Source organism: Homarus americanus, unplaced genomic scaffold (genome assembly GCF_018991925.1).
Source record: "Homarus americanus isolate GMGI-L3 unplaced genomic scaffold, GMGI_Hamer_2.0 scaffold23598, whole genome shotgun sequence".
Taxonomy (NCBI): Eukaryota; Metazoa; Arthropoda; class Malacostraca; order Decapoda; family Nephropidae; genus Homarus; species Homarus americanus.
The window spans coordinates 1,151,278-1,169,130 of NW_024731054.1; the positions used below are offsets into that span (position 1 = coordinate 1,151,278).

Below are 17,853 nucleotides of genomic sequence, written 5' to 3' on the forward strand. Positions count from 1 at the left end.
CTTACATACAAATCCGACTTAAGAACGTCCTCAGGAACGGAACCCGTTCGTAACCCAGGGACCCTCTGTAGTTCAATGTCCAAGAATATCCCAAAAGCTGAGATAAAATGCCAACCACACCTCTAGGTAAGACCTCATAATACTTGTTTCAATCGAAAACATCTTAAATCTTCACTTTAGCTAAACAAGTTTGAATGTGTGTGTTATACTGTACTGTATTATGCTTTCATGATGAAGATTTGTTTCCTTCCCATGTTTATATTTTACTGATAATAATGAGCCACACATTTGGCTCCAGGGTTTATAGGCCTCTAATAATATCATCAACATCATTATAATCTTTGAATACCTCAGGGAACGGTGATTCTGCCCTGCCAGCCAAGAGAGTGCTTTGAAACCCTACGTACTGTTCCCACTATAAAAAATGGGTTGGGAATAGGAAAGGTATCCAGTCATAAAACTTGCTTCAAATTTGCCTGATGCCAGCTGGGACACCATGCCATCAGGTAATCATGACTGTAAATGGTGGTGGTGGTGATGATCTAATAAAATAAAGAGGTGAAATGCTCGGTTAGCAAATTTTCATAACCCCTGTACAGTAAAAAATTATTTTCAACCCAAGAATATAATTACTGTATTCTCCTTTTTTTCTTATGTTTGCCACATTTTTCTCTTCAAAAATGTTGCCAACTTCTCGTGGGAGTCTCAAACCAAAACACGAGTGGAAATATGTGCATGGAATCAATTTCCTCTACAGGTTTATAAACTACTGTACAGGGTAAAAAATAAATAAAAAGAACCAATACAGTATTTGAAATTACACTAAAATATAATTGTGATTTCCAGTGTGATATTTTGAACACTCCAGTAGTTAAAGTGGCATCCCTAAGCTGAACATTTATCAAAATGACACACAGTATAGAAAGGAAAAGATCTGAACTCTGAAAGTTTGTAATCGATTCCTAAATGTTGCTAAAGAGTGAATACTGTACAGTATATAATAGAACCAGCTAAGATACTACAGGTATTCCAACACTACAGAAAAACGGGTTAATCCATCTACAAAGTTTTACAGCTGAAATCTCAATGCACATCTTCATATGTTGATAAATAGATTGGTGCTGAAAAGCTGACAGCTGAATAAATAAGAGAGGGGAGGGTTTGCCAATGAAGGCAGAGGTGGAGGAAAGGGGTGAAGGTTTGGGTATAAAAGCATGAAGCATCTCCCACTGGCCTGGTTAGATTCCTCAACTTGAGACAGCAAGGCAGCAGTGTGAGTACTTAACGATGTCCTTCCATTCATTTTTAGGGGTCTTCGAGAATCTGGATTCTGTTTATCATCGCTTAGGGGCCATATTCAGTCATACACCACCTGACCGATTGGGAACACCGTCATGTGTGGTTATCCTATCAGGGTTGTTGGAAAAATTTATCGAGAGGGGGTACTTGCCTCATGGCAGTCTTGACCCGCCATATTTGTTATTAACTTTTTTTACTTTTATCCTCTTCACCACTGATCGGCTCGCTAGCCGCTTGGGCAATCAGTCACGTCTCTGTTACGCACTGTTGGCAAGTACTGGGCATGCACCGGCTCCTGAATGTACCTGAACCTGCTCCAGTGCTGGTCAAGTCTTGTCTTGAAAGAGCTCACACTCAGTGCCGTCACAACACTTTCTGGTAGATTGTTCCAAGAGTTTACAACTCTCACTCCGAAAAGTTTGCCCTCACATTTTTCTGGACTTGCAGATTCTTCAATCTTGAGCTGTGACCCCTTGTGGGTCGAGGGTTCACCAGCTCCAAGTAAAAACACTCGACTGAGTAGTGCCCCTTAAGATGCTTATACACCTCAATTAGGTCATCCCTTGCCCGTCTGTAGTATAAGCTAGGCAAGTTCAGGCTCTCCAATTTCTCAGGGTAGCTGAATTGCCGAAGTGCAGGCACCAGTCTGGTGGCATCACATAAATTTTGTTTTATAGATAATGAATAAATAATTTATATCTTGAATACAGTTTCATATACTTGTATATTATCTAATTATAGTAGAAGGAAAATATTTGAAATTTCCATTTTTAACATTTTAAATCAAGGAAAATGCATTTGGGACAAAAAAATACTTTTCTCCACTTAAAGGGGCTTCATCTGCCACCCCTTTAACACTCCACAATGGACTCTTCCCCCATGGACCCTAACTGGGGGCTCTGCTCCAGACTCCCCCACTAAAAAAACTAGATCTGCCACTCACTTGGGTTGTTGTATTAACAGGTGCGTTTCATGCTACTTGAGACTTGAAGATGGTAGTTATGCAGACTCATATCAGGAGCCATTAAATAATTGATTTCCCCAATATTCACGAGAGAGGGGGCGAACAATTTTCCTGCTTTGAGGAAAACCGGTACGACACAGCACTGACACACATTTGTTCTCAAAAGAATGTATTAGGAATAAACTGTCAAAGTTATAAGTTCATAAGAGTCTGGGCCCTGACAGCATGCATCCCAGAGCTAAGAGCGTTGTATAACGAGCTTGCTGCGCCCCTTAAAATCTTGTTCTGCGGATGCATGGACAAGCATATGATCACGAATGAATGGAAAACGTCATAATTATGTGAGTCCTATGTTCAAACAGGGTGATCGCTACTCCACAAATAATAATAGGCAGGTGAACTTGACCAGCATAGTGTGTAAAGTACAAGAGAGCATTATACTAGATGCCATGACAGTACACCCCAATGTAAGACTAAAAACTAAACTGGAAGGGTACAGAAATCACGGGAATGTCCAAGCATGAATCAAAGACTCTCCGTGATCATAAGCAATGTGTGGTGATTAATGGTGTGTGAAACAGTGTACAGGGCCCGTTGGTGTATGTTTGTTTTATAAATGATGTGCCAGAAGCTATACAGTCCTCCATTTTTTTTTGCAGACAAGGCCAAGTTATTCAAGGAAATTAAGAAACAAACACACTGTGAAGAGCTAGAGAAAAATCTCTTGTCAGCTTCAGGAGTGGTCAAAGGAATGGCTGTTATGATTCAATGTCATGAAATGCAAGGTCTCACCAACAGTAAGGAGGCATATCACATGTCCCAAATGGATGAAGAAACAGCATTAACGGAGACCAAATATGAGGACTGAAGTTCTCAGACCACTGAGAGAAGGTGAATCAAGTAACTAAGTTTGTAGATTTTATAAGAAGACCGTTCAGTTACCTTGATGGTCCGTTCCTCGTAATGCTCTTCAAAAGTGGCGCTTCCCTGTTTGGAGTACAGTACTGTCTGGTCCCCGAGGTATGCTAAAGATTGTCAGTTGATTGAACGCATTCTAAAAAAGGCCACTAGATGGGTGCTTGGTCTAAGGCACCTCAAGTACCCAGAAATTAAAATGCTTGCTTGCTTGCTTGCCCGCCCCATTAAAGGTCACAACTTAAGGTTGAAGAAGCTGCCACAAATTCAGAAAATTGTCAGGATATACTTTTTTCAGAGTGAGGGTTGTGAACTCTTAGAACAATTTACCAGAGCGTTGTAATGCCACCAAGTGTGAGCTCATTCAAGACCAGACTTGACTATCACTGGTGCTGGTACAGATACATTCTGGAACCAGTACTTGCCAACAGTGCATATCAGAGACGTGACTGATTGACCAAGCGCCGAACAAACCAATCAGAGGCGAAGAGGATAAAATATAAAAGACTACTTATACTTAGAATTGAAATGTCAATACTGTATGTTATTTCCATCACTATAAGGCTGACATATATCACCTTGGAGATTATATTTCGGCTGCAAAATGACGTTAATATTTCAGTTACAGGATGGTGCTGTTTTTATATAGGCTGCAGGATGGTAATATCAATATCTAAGTTGCAGGATGGTGACGTCAGTATATAAGTTGCAGGATGGTGACGTCAGTATATAAGTTGCAGGATGGTGACGTCAGTATATAAGTTGCAGGATGGTGACGTCAGTATATAAGTAGCAGGGTGGTGACGTCAATATATAAGTTGCAAGATGGTGACGTCAGTATATAAGTTGTAGGATGTTGAGTTGCAGGATGGTGACGTCAGTATATAAGTTGCAGGATGGTGACGTCAGTATATAAGTTGCAGGATGGTGACGTCAGTATATAAGTAGCAGGGTGGTGACGTCAATATATAAGTTGCAAGATGGTGACGTCAGTATATAAGTTGTAGGATGTTGACGTTATTATATAAGTTGCAGGATGGTGACGTCAGTATATAAGTTGCAGGATGGTGACGTCAGTATATAAGTTGCAGGATGGTGACGTCAGTATATAAGTAGCAGGGTGGTGACGTCAATATATAAGTTGCAAGATGGTGACGTCAGTATATAAGTTGTAGGATGTTGACGTTATTATATAAGTTGCAGGATGGTGACGTCAGTATATAAGTTGCAGGATGGTGACGTCAGTATATAAGTAGCAGGGTGGTGACGTCAGTATATAAGTTGAAAGATGTTGACGTCAGTATATAAGTTGAAAGATGTTGACGTCAGTATATAAGTTGCAGGATGTTGACGTTATTATATAAGTTGCAGGATGGTGACGTCAACAGTAGTGTTGTTGGTGGTGGCGGCGGTGTGCGGGGCGAGTTTTGTTCCCGAGACTCGCCTGGACACACTGGCCTGTAACTCCATCACCTCCATGAACCCGGGGGAGAGGGTTATTGCCGAGTCACCCAGCTATCCCGTTTACGAAAACAACGAAAGGTGAAGTCTCTGGTCTCCTTCACACTAACGTATGTAATATTTTATTGTAATTAATCTTCACGTATATACATACATCTTTCCTTGTTCTTCACCTCAGAGTCCAAATCTTCTTCACTCAAGGAAGGTTGTTCTTCATCTGTATGTATGCACAATGTCGTTATTTCTCGCCATGTAAATTAGTGTTCTTCACCTTAAGCGTTATCTTTTCCACTTCTTATTTTAACTATAATTATTATCTCTCCAAATGGTCTTCTGTCTATCTCAATTCGCTCTAGCAAACACCATTTACATCCAAACTCCAGGAGTGTATAACCTTTATGAAAATATTCAGAATAACTTTTGTACATAAAGCAGACACACCGCCACATATGCCGTAACATCTTATCTGCTGTCTTTCTGTGAGACATTCTAAATTGCCTGAAGCATTTCCTGAATTCTTCTGAGTTCTCTAATTTACTAAAACGCTTCTTAAATTCCCTTTAGTGCTTTTAATTATTAAAAAACAACAACTTTTCCTGCTAACCAGGAAAAGTTGTGACAGGTTCCTCTCATATGCCAGTAACTTCCTTGAATGTTTTAATGACTTGCCTTTGTTTACCTCTGCTTAGGTGCCAATATGAGATCTCATGTAACACTGAGGACTCCACCTACCTGGAGTACATCTGTCCAACCTTCGAACTGGAGTCTTCTGCTGACTGTGCTGCAGACCGCCTGGTGGTCGTCTACCGCGGCACTCGTGAGGAGTAAGTCTAACTTGTGCTTTTGTTTGTGACGCCTCAACTGTTTCTTCCTTCTTTGTTTACATTATGATACAGGTGAGAGAGAAGGGTTTAGTACAACTACACTATATACAACTAAGGCTATGTGATGGATACAGTGTCACTTTAATTACATAGGCAGTGAATGTCATAACCTTTATACATCCTACAGGCCATAGCTTCAAAGATTTAATAAATTCAGAACAATTCTTGAGAAAAATTCTATCGTACATGTTTGTGTTTTGTAAACTAGCGAGTGATTAATTCCCTGACCGGGAACCAGTATATTAGAGGGTATTAAGAGCGGTTGTGTTGCTTCTACAGGAAGTGCGGTACTGATTCTCCCGACGGCACAATCACCACCACCGGGTGGACGCGTCTAACCTTCGCCAGCAACGGCAACAATGTAGCCAAGGGCTTCCGCTGCTTCATCTGGTGCCGCGCGAAGACTACCACAGCTGCACCAACCACAACAGCTGCCCCAACCACAACAGCTGCACCTACCACAACAGCCGCACCAACCACAACAGCTGCCCCAACCACAACAGCCGCACCAACCACAACAGCTGCACCTACCACAACAGCTGCACCCTACAACAGCCGCACCAACCAACAGCCGCACCCAACACAACAGCCGCACCAACCACAACAGCTGCACCAACCACAACAGCTGCACCAACCACAACAGCCGCACCAACCACAACAGCTGCACCTACCACAACAGCTGCACCTACCACAACAGCCGCACCAACTACAACAGCCGCACCAACCACAACAGCTGCACCAACAACAACACCAGCACCAACCACAACAGCTGCACCAACCACAACAGCTGCACCTATCACAACGGCCGCACCAACCACAACAGCTGCACCAACCACTCCCCCAAGTACCCCAGTAGCTGACACCACTGTTGAGTGTTAAATCATCAACCTTGAGGCCTAAACTGTCGCTAGATGGCAGTGCTAAGGCGTCAAGATCAGTGCCGTGTATATTTCTATCAACAGCTCTGGTCAAGATCACTGATAACTGATACATCTACGATCTACCCAACAGCACCCTGCCTGGTCCTTATTGTCAGCTAAGGAGTGGCCAAGTAACATTATATCAGATTGCGGTAACAGACTGTGGTATCTCTGTGGTGGTAAATATCACATTATGAATATATAATATGTTTTGAGGTGTGTTGGATTTCAATAAAGGTATAGTAACAACTTATCTTTCAATGTTTATTATCTAAACTCGTTTTTTTTTTCGAACACTAAAATGAGTCAGATATCGACCACTACTACACACACACACACACACACACACACACACACACACACACGACTAGACCGCCTCAATAATTAACGACGCAGATTTCTTATACAAATAATATGAAAGACGAGAATACAAAAAACAAATAAAAAAAACAGGTACAATTCCCAACAAGAAAGAGGAAACGCAGAAAGTCAGTGAAAACAGAGAGTGGAAATTCTTATGTGAAAGGCGGGATGCATGACGTGAGCGTATTGGTGAAAGCAATGAACTATGAAATGACAATGTAAGAGAAGAAACATACACGAATAATATTGAAGAAAGAGAATAGATGGTATGGGTGTGAATGAAAGATGATGAGGATGGTGTTGAGGCACAGAGGGATGAAGAGTGGAGTACAGTTCGCAGTCTATAAACCCTGCAAGAGGTCAATAGGCTCTACTCATTAGGCTGCTTCAGCTCGTGGACACAACATCATGTACAAGGCGAGTCCCTACAACACGGATCTCACGTTAACTCAGGATTAATAAGATAAACACAGGATAATATTGAAAATTGGATAACATTATTGATAACAAAGATCACATGAAGAATAAACACCCCAGCCCAAATACTACCTGGATGGGTTGGATTAGGATAGGTTACAATAGGTCAAGGTTATGGTAGGTTAGCAATATGGTATTTAAATCATGTGAAATAAGATGGGGTACCTAATCTTCATGTGAGCCATAAATAATAATAAAATGATACTACTACTACTACTACTAATAATAATAATAATAATAATAATGAATAATAATAATAATAATCTCTTGAGCCAACACACCAAGGTTCACTATGTGTCCCCCTCCAGTCTCACCTCAGGAACACACTATCCCCCCCCCCACACACATCCTCATCTCCCCTTATCACAACCCTAATCAAGATCTTCCTTCTGATAATCTGAGTTGGTCGTATACTGAGCTAAGGTAAAGGATTTTAACTATGGCGACATTGAATGGAGGAATGTAAGTACACCAAATGACCTTAACAATCCTGCAACTCTTTTAGTAGAAACTCTTAATAGTCAATTTCCTAATCTGACATGTGAAAGACCTGACCGCACTGTTTATCCCCAAAGTGGAAACACAGTTGTGCAATAGGTCTGCAAAGCCCCTTAAAACCCTGTTCTGTAGATGCCTGGATGAGCAAAAGGTCCCCAGTGACTGGAAAATGGCATATGTGAGTCCTATATTCAAACAGGGTGATCGCCACTCCACAAATAATTATAGGCCAGTGAGCTTGATCAGGATAGTGTGTAAATAACTAGAGGTCACAGCCTGAGATTAAAGAAGCCACAAGTTCAGAAACTTGTCAGGGCAAGATTTTTGGAGTGAGGGTTGTGAACTGTTGGAATAATAATTGCCAGTGTGATTAATTCCCTGACCGGGAACCTGTATATTAGAGGGTATTAAGAGCGGTTGTGTTGCTTCTACAGTAAGTGCGGTACTGATTCTCCCGACGGCACAATCACCACCACTTGGTGGACGCGTCTAACCTTCGCCAGCAACGGCAACAATGTAGCCAAGGGCTTCCGCTGCTTCATCTGGTGCCGCGCGAAGACTACTACAGCTGCTCCAACCACAACAACTGCTCCAACCACAACAGCTGCACCAACCACAACAGCTGCACCAACCACAACAGCTGTACCAACCACAACAGCTGTACCAACCACAACAACCGCAGCCACCACTCCCCAGGCCGTCACTTCACCAGACACTACTGCACAATGTTAACTTAAGGACCACGACCCTGACACCTGCCATGATGGGTCACTACCCTCGGCTTAGGTGATGGCCACCCAACAATCTTGTAATAAACGATGCACCGAGTCATTTATCAGTGCGAAGATCACCTGAATATTAGGCACCTCAACTTATTTCACCCGATGATTCAACACTAACGCTAACCGAATCTTAGGTGACGTAATGTAACCTAAACTAACTTAACCTATCCTAATTTAACCTAAGCATATCAAACGTAAAGTAATCTAACCTCATCTAACCAATATAACTTAACCTAATGCTCCCAAGAAACGTTAGGTTGTTCAGTCATTAGGTGAAATAAACCGGGGTGGCTAATCATCACGTAATCCATTTGCAAGTATTGAATATTTATATAAACTGGGAATATTTTATGGTGCAAAGTAATAAAATAAAAATGACAACGTTAGTCCTTTATTGCTCCCACCCTAAGATTCAAGATATTCTTATCAGATAACACTGACCCGGAACACAAGATATAGACTTGGATCATCCTGGGAAAATTATTATTATTATTATTATTATTAACCTCCTACTAATAGAGAACACAACACCAAACACTGTCACAGAAAGCCTTGTGTCTGTTACTTACTGCCAGGTATTTCGTCAGCGATAACTTCCACACTGCACACTCTTGGAGATAACTCGGGCTTATCTGATGCCTTATCATAACTACTGTACTGATAATCTGACTCAGAACGGGTGTGGTAGATCACGTCCACCCTGGCAGAGGAAGTAAAAGCCCCTCTCCAGACGGTGCTGCTACAGATATACACACCTCAAGACAGCACAAGAACAGGACCTACTACAGTATCACCACGACTCAACTCGCTCTACGTTCACGATCAAGGCGAGGCATGGACCCCAACGTAGTAAGTCCTCAGGTTCTGTCTTACAAAATCCAGTTCCAATTGAGTCTCTTGAAATATATAACTATATACCGAGCATCAGTTAACATGAAATCATTACATCTATCACACACACTGTACTTATGTCAATGAAGTTCTGATAAATGATCACCTATGAATTTATAACATTAAGATGTTAATAAGAACGGGTTATATTAGATGACCAAATAATGTCTCATTATCTAAGAATTACTGAGATAATCTAACGTGTTAATCTTCTCTGTGTATGATTTCCATTTGTTAACCTGTGACTAAATTCACATTAACATTACATAGCCAATCCTAATGCCATTATTGTTCTATGCAATCTTGAGCTGTGACCCCTTGTGGGGCGAGCGTCCGCCAACTCCAGGTAAGGATATTCGACTGAGTAGTGTCCTCTGAGATGCTTGTACATCTTAATCAGATCTTCCCTTGCCTGTCTGTAGTACAAGCTAGGCAAGTTCAGGAGCTCCAATAACTATATTTTCACTTTGGAAGACATTTCAACACCTAAGGATATATCGCCCTTAATTGCAATAGTACAGTAAGGCGCTGCTTAAACAGTTACCAATTAAACAATTCGATTTAATTTATATCTTTACTTTTCTTTTGCCATTTCTTAGTTGATGGTCAATAATACCTTCAATAATCTCGATGGCTGCTCTTGTGCCTTTACTTTCATGTTTCCTACAAACTGCACATCTTCCTCCTTCAGGGTGATGTGTGGGAGGATGGATGGTGAGTTCAGCAAAATGTATAACTTACAAGGGTTCTCGGCTCTTAACGGTAGACGGATCCATCCCTTCACTCAGAGAGACACAATAGCTCCCTTATACATAGCCATAATTTTGTTGATAATTGTACATTATTTTAAAACTGCAAGGTAAATATTGCAGCCTGTCTGTACTGTATGATGTTTACCTTTTTGTTTTCTTGGAAGTTCATTAATTTTTTAGATTACAAACACAATGTGCACAACAGCTTAGGTCATATACCCAGCATCACAGTAGTCGTCTTTGTTGATAGTAAATGTTCACAGTTTAGTTTATTATTTCAGCACGCCCTTCCTCAATACAGTACATAATGTATTACGTTTGGAAAGTAACATTACTGTGCACTTAAGGCGAGCTTCACCTTTTTTTAATAACCCATATTATGGCGTTAACAGACAGTCACAGTCTCCAGACACACAAGACAACGAAAAACACAACTGGAAAACTTGTATTCCTCTCAAACCTTTTGTTAACTGAACGGCAACAAAGTTTTAGATAAACAGATAATAAACACATCCCAACTCCGGTGTAGATCACCTGTGAATTTTCTTACTAGGATCCAATAACACAAACTATGAACATGGTGATTTATGTCACCATGGTCAGTATTGTTAACTACACATTTTCATCACTAAAGTAGTTAATGATTACCATACTGCATGTCCTGTAACTAATGACTTTACCACACACAACAGAAACTATGGTCGGCGCTGCCTGCGGCGAATATCAGAGGCGCAGAGGAGGCGTTGGCTGCCGGGGCCAACGTAAATCTACAGAATTCCGAGGGCGACAGTCCCCTCCACGCCGCGGCCCTCAGGGGAGAAGCGCCCGTCGTCCGCCTCCTACTGACCCACGGAGCTCAAGTAAATGCAGATGATGACGAGGGTTTCACACCGCTCATGGTGGCAGCGCTTAACGGCCACACAACTGTCCTAAAGGAGCTGTTAGCTGGTGGGGCGAACCCGAACCAGACCAGACTAGACACCGGGGAGACGGCTCTGCACCTGGCCATGAACAGTAACAGCCGACAGGTAGTCACTGCGCTGCTTGACGCCGGCGTTGATGTTAATGCTCAGACGAGTAATGATAAGTCCACACCGCTGCATGTTGCTGCAGAGTTTGATAATCAGCGCCTGGCCAGGGTGCTAGTGGGCCACCCAGTGTGTGACATTCTGATGAAAAACAGCAGCGGCAAAACCGCTGCTCAAGTAGCCACAGACCACGATCACCACCGCTTGGCAGAGTACCTGGTCATGTGCAGCTCACCAAACAGCCCCGTTGACCAGGTAAGACATGAAGCCCTCCCACAGACTAACTTATCTTTGTCACACTGTACAAACTGAGTGTATTTGTCGTAAATGGCGGTTGTGTTCTGTAAACTGTCTGGTAGCCCTAAGTGATCCGGTGGACTCTGTAGATGCTGTTGTCTTGTCTGTACCTCTTTTATTCTCTATACCTTTTGGTTAAGTGTACCGAAGTCAAACACTAGAAGTATAAACAATAGGAGTCTTTCTGGTAATATATTATACAGATACAACACACGTCTATGGTAATGCCCAAACACCGGTCAAGTCCCTTCCACTCCGTCAGTCCGTCACTTAATTAATCCATGTTCACTTCTGCTGATTACGTCAGGCTGTCATCAGCAGAGGGAAGGAAGTCGAATCCTGACGTTACAGTAAACTGATACAACATCCGTGTGCACTGTACCTGTTATACCATAATACTTACATATCTTCATCTTTATTTTCTTCCACCAGCAATAATTATTTGTCTTATACCAGAACTACGATATTTAGTTCACACACCACCAACAATGTATTTCCAAGGATGACAATCAATTAGATTTAAGAGTTTAAAAGGGAAAACTTATCTTGTTTTTGTCTTAGACCATTAAATTATTAGGGATATGACTGTATACAACACCTCAGAGGGTAGGGAAGTTAACAGTGACAACAAACAACAATAAACAGACATAATTTTATAAACACAAATCATCAAGCCATCCACAAGTGGTCAGTTAAGGTCACACCTTCATCTCTTAGTTTGAAGACAGTGACTAGATGTTGGTGAGTGACCTTGGTCTAAACACTACCGCACCACAACCTTCAAGAGACATGTTCACTATGAGGTGAAAGCTTGAATCAAATGTTTCTAAAGGTTTAAAGAGAAGACAACTTAGATAACTCTGGGCTACGACTTTTGACCAATCTAAACCTAACATCTGAGAAACACAGGGATAATGCCCCTTAAGACTCTTGCATGGTCATTTGAAGGCAATATACCATAGCATGTGGGAGGTAGAACAGTAATCGTTTATAACAATCCTTAACACTTGGACGATGGTTTAACACTTTGAGGACGATGGTTTAACAAGCTCGTCCTCAAACGCTTAATACAGTACCTTAATGATTATGAGTGTGACCTCAAGTCTGACCTAAAAGTGTCAAGTATGACCCTCTGGAACCTTAATTGAATACCTGAACAGTTATAAAGTGTGTCTAAGATACTGTAGTTTTAACGCTTCCCTCCATATACTGGTAAGACAACAAATGAGACTGCTCTTAAGATATAATTTAAATACACACTCATGAGATTCAAGTCAATTTATTTTGTATGGACATCCAAGTCATGTTTGTTGGAGCAGCATTAAAGCACCCCCCCCCCCCCTTGGTGGCCAACCCGGGGGTCAGGGATACCGAGTTTAAGGGACCATACTGAAACAGGCGTCTGGACCAAACCTTTTGGTGATGTCCTTAACAGGTTTATGAGACAAGGATTTAACGTGTACAAGTAATCGAGAAAGGAAACTTTACAGACCCTGGGCAAACAAAAAACGAGTCTCTATTATCTATGTCTTCTGACTTTCTACAAAAGACACTATTTTATATACCACTATATCTGTCAATATTCACCTTCTCTTCTGTTCCAGTAAAAAAAGATTAAAGAATCAGTCAAATGAAAAATCTTGATCCATTCACATGTGAAATCATCTTTACCCCCCTTCCCCAGATGCTTGTGTCCGCCATACTAGCACTGGATGTTGACAAGGCGGCAGAGGCGGTGGCTGCCGGTGCCAATGTCAACCTACAAGCTCCTGGAGGTAATACTCCCCTCCACGCTGCCGCCCTCAGAGGGGAGGCGCCCATCATCCTCCTCCTACTGACCCATGACGGTGATGTAAACAAGGCCGACGATGACGGTTTCACACCACTCATGGTGGCTGCACTCAACGGTCGTCTGGACGCCGTGAAGGACTTGATGGCTGGTGGGGCCAACCCCAAGTTGACCCGTTTAGACACCGGGGAGACGGCTCTGCACATGGCTATGATCAGTAACAGCCGGGAGGTGGTCACTGCGCTGCTTGATGCCGGCGCCGACGTCAATGCTCAGACGAAAGACAAATCCACACCGTTGCATGTTGCTGCAGAGTTTAATAAACAGCACCTAGCTGAGAAGCTATTGAAGCACCCGACGTGTGATGCAACCTTAGAGGACGTAAATGGCCACACTGCCGCCCAGGTGGCCAGAATGTTTCGCCATGATACACTGGCCTCCATGCTGGGTGGTGCTGACGACGTGGACAGCTCTCTGACCGCGTCACCACTACAAGTAAGTAATGGAAATCAGGAAGTGAATCTCCATCACAGAGTCAGCTGTGATTTGCAAGTTGTGAATATTGTGAATGATGCAATTTGGGCCTGATGTAATTTGTGACTGGTGAAAGTTGTGACGGGTACAAGTTGTGACGGGTACAAGTTGTGACGGGTACAAGTTGTGACGGGTACACGTTGTGACGGGTACAAGTTGTGACGGGTACAAGTTGTGACTGGATTATGCTGTGACTAGGGTATGTTGTGGTTGGTGTATAACACAGGTCATGTATATACCATACATGTAGCATGCGAGTGTTGCAGGAAGCGGGAATGACGGTGCAGGTGGTGTTTGGAAGACCTATGCCGCCCGGAGAAAACGTGTATAAGTGTACCACAAACCCCAAGGGCCACGTCCTCATCCTCAACTACGAGTTCACTGGTACACATAATGAACGTCGTGGCTCTACTACCGACGTCAAAAACCTCAACAATGTCTTTACACAAGTTAGTTAACATAAAGTTTATTTGCTGGGTAACAGAAGATGATTGTATTCAAAGAGGGAATTTACTTACTGAACCCCAATAAAACTATTTAATTTGAGAGAGTGGTTAACTTGTGTGTGAGCTATTGTGGTATATTACTACAACCAGGTATATGAGAATAAGCAGATATTTATCTACGTCTGACTGTTATACCTACAGCTTCATCTTAACTGTGTGGTGGTGAACATTACAGATGGGCTACAGGGTGACGACTCACAAGGATCTAAACAAACAAGAATCAATAAAAGCCCTCGAAGAGTTCCGCAACAACGAGGAGCTGGGTAAGGTGGACTCTGTGTTCGTCTGTGTCCTCTCCCACGGCGAGGACAAAGAAACCTTCTACACAGCTGACAATAAGACACTTACAGTGAACGAGGTAAATTACCAGTGAGAGGTAAAGAGTCTCCTAACGAGTGGTGAGGCCAAACTTTGATGTAAGATTGTTTATTGAATATGAATATCTGGATTGGTCTCGCTTTCACAGTAAACAAATATAATGGTTGGTACAGGAAAAACAGGGTCAGCCGGGTTTATGTCTGGTAGGTTATATAGCTGTGCTTAGTTAATAAATCGAACAATATTGTTTATACGATGTTTGTAGAAAGAACACATTGCTTTAACTACATCCCGACACTGATCTTTACAATTACGAAAAACTTAACCGGCGTAATTGGGAGAAATATTTTAACATCGAACTTTACTGGTAATTAACGTTCACATCATCTATGAGAACTGAAAATATCAAACACATCAAATTAATCAGCCTGAGTTTTGGATGTAAAGTGAGATTCACAACTACAATGTTATAGCCAAACAATTATGTCCACGATATACCACACCTCCATCACTGTTGGCCTCACGGCACTGTACTGTGCGTTTACTTTTGTTTTTATTGACAAAACTGATAACATGACCACACGCCTGGGAATTAACAGAACAGTGTTATGGTAGTCAGGTAGTTGCTGTAAAATGGTTTCTTAGTTTACCTCACTAATTAGAGACCACACAGAATCATTGATAGTGAAGGGAGTCCCACAGGCATGACCGCCCGTTATGGACAGTGTGGATACAGCACACTGTATACTAAGCCTTCGGTACACAAGGAGGCGAGCGATATATCCACTTGACCGCCACAATCCACAGAAACATTAGCAAATCGTAAATTAAGAAATTATTCAGAACTAATAGGAACCCTGGCGCGGTGAAACACATGTTGAGCTGATTACTTCTTCACCAACAGGTCCGTAACATGTTCACCGACAACGAGTGTCCCAACCTGAAGGGCAAACCTAAAGTCTTCCTCATGAACTTCTGCCGTGGGAAAAAGAAGGAGAAGGGCTGCATCATCGACAAAACACGTGAGGCGACCTGTACATCCTGTAATGCAGTGTTGTAGTTTGCATCCATACACAATAAGATTTATAAACAGCCGTCAAATACATCCAGATACTACACACAGCTACAGTCTTAGAAGCAACAGTAATATAAATGAACCGCCCACCTCAATTGTCTCACCAGTATCCTCCTACCACCTCGCCCCACCATAGGCTCTATAATGAGATCAAACACAACAAACATTAAAACTTGTATAACTTTCCAGGTTACTAATCTCACCCCCCCCCCTTCTTCTGACAGGTACAGATTCTGTTATGATACCAAGAAGCCCCGAACACCACAGCGACTCCACAGATTCAGTGATGGAAGTCCCCAGAGATATGTTCACATTCTACGCCACCGTCGAGGGGATCATGGCTCTTCGGAATGTTTATGAAGGGACTTTCTTCGTACAGGCGCTCTGTCAGATACTCGCTGCGTACGCTCACAGAGACCACCTGTCGGAACTAGCCCTCAAAGTGAGGAATCATATGGTGGACAGGATGTGCGGCACCACACCGGACTGGGAGGATTACTTCTTTAAGAAGTTTTACCTCAACCCCACGAGTCAAACAGGACGCTGAAGGCGGCAATACCTCCCACCAGTGTACACAACCTCGGCTCTCCCTCCGTCACAACTTATACTTGGTTTAGGTTCATTATACTGACTCTTTGATTATAGCTTTAGGTTCATTATACTGACTCTTTGATCATAGCTTTAGGTTCATTATACTGACTCGTTGATCATAGCTTTAGGTTCATTATACTGACTCGTTGATTATAGCTTTAGGTTCATTATACTGACTCTGATTATAGCTTTACTACATAATATTTGCTTACTTCATCATAAAAGGGTTTTGAGTACTAGTTATGGCTGTAATGATATTTTGAAACAAGTGTGCAACTGTATACGTACATGTTTAAGAGTACAATACAACCCTCTCTCTCTCTCTCTCTCTCTCTCTCTCTCTTTACTCATGTGTTTGCCATTGACGACACATTAATAAAAAGAGTTACATGCAAGTATTTGTTTTTTAATCGTAACTCAAATAAAATGGTATCGTGTAGGGGTAATACTGAGAGAGAGAGAGAGAGAGAGAGAGAGAGAGAGGTGTTTGTTTGTTCACCAGTATTCCAAGATCAAACAGCTGGCGGTAAAACTCAATCACCATAAGGATGAGCGCGGTGGTGTTTACATACATACATCTTACCTGTCATGACACACACACACACACGTCTTCGCCACTTCAATAAATAACGAAAATAAAACAACTGTATCTTTAAATCACTTATTTTCCCAGTGTTTGGAAAATGTCTCCAACACCCCCGCCCCAACCCCGCCCCGCCCCGCCACCTTCCCGCCCCGCCCTCGTAAGCCGTGAAAAACTCCCTATATTCCTCTATTCTGCTACTCCTCCATTCCCTTCTCTCTCCTCACTACTTCCCTCAATCGCTTCTCTCTCTTTCCACCTTTCAACCCTCCCCCATCTCTTTCTTTTTTCTTGTATTTATATCTCTCCTTCTCCTCCTCCTCCCTCCTTATTCCCCTCCCCTTTATCCAACTTTCTCTCTTATCCTTCCTCCCCCCTCCCCCCCTCCCTCTCTTCGCTAGTCAAAGGTTTGGTCCTTGGTAAAAAAATAAAGCGTGGGAAGCGTAGCAGGTGAGGGCAGTGTTAGTGGCCCTGGGGAGGATGTGGGAGAGGAGCAAGAGGTGGCCCCATGGTCTTCCCAGGATTCAATGGCCCCTTGTGACTCTCCTGGGCCCTTAGATGGTCCCAGATATAATTTTTGTTTTTGTCCCATGGCCCCTGGTGATTTCAGAGGCCCACCTGGTATCCTTCCTGAGGTCATTGGCCTCTCGTCACCCTAGCGGCCCTCTTAGTTTCAGGGTTCCTACAGTGGTGAGCAGCAGACTACGATAGCCGCCATTAAACCTAACCTAACATAACCTAACTCCACCGCAGAGAACAGAAACTGGACTCGGAGTTGAGAGTTGCGGAGACTTGAATAAGAAACAGTTTAGCTCCGATGGTGTTTGAGTCATTATAAATAAGTTCCTCAATGTGAATGTAATTAGAAAAAAAAATGACAATGTAATAAATATAAAGGTTGACCAAACTGACCTTCTGATGTAGTG

At 42.5% G+C, this 17,853-nt stretch overlaps 2 protein-coding genes and 1 pseudogene across 3 annotated transcripts; all 3 read left to right on the forward strand.

The window, feature by feature from the left end:
* Positions 1–1,195: 1,195 nt before the first annotated feature.
* LOC121867468 lies at positions 1,196–6,696 on the forward strand (annotated as a pseudogene).
* A 973-nt stretch (positions 6,697–7,669) lies between these two features.
* Positions 7,670–8,936, forward strand: LOC121867469 (threonine-rich protein-like). The gene is made up of 2 exons (XM_042367405.1): positions 7,670–7,745; positions 8,216–8,936. Exons 1-2 carry the CDS (start codon positions 7,723–7,725, stop codon positions 8,511–8,513), a joined length of 321 nt encoding a protein of 106 aa, XP_042223339.1. The 5' UTR covers positions 7,670–7,722; the 3' UTR covers positions 8,514–8,936.
* A 289-nt stretch (positions 8,937–9,225) lies between these two features.
* LOC121867470 (ankyrin-3-like) lies at positions 9,226–16,739 on the forward strand. 2 transcript variants are annotated; one of them, XR_006089156.1, is made up of 8 exons: positions 9,226–9,412; positions 10,899–11,489; positions 13,216–13,815; positions 14,121–14,303; positions 14,536–14,718; positions 15,583–15,700; positions 15,978–16,370; positions 16,405–16,739. XR_006089156.1 is itself a non-coding variant. In XM_042367406.1 (7 exons), the coding sequence occupies exons 1-7, from the start codon at positions 9,398–9,400 to the stop codon at positions 16,298–16,300; spliced, it is 2,013 nt and encodes a 670-aa protein (XP_042223340.1). In that variant the 5' UTR covers positions 9,226–9,397; the 3' UTR covers positions 16,301–16,739. The 2 variants fall into 2 exon arrangements, 1 of the variants encoding a protein (XP_042223340.1); XM_042367406.1 differs by having other exon boundaries at positions 15,978–16,739.
* Positions 16,740–17,853: the final 1,114 nt, after the last annotated feature.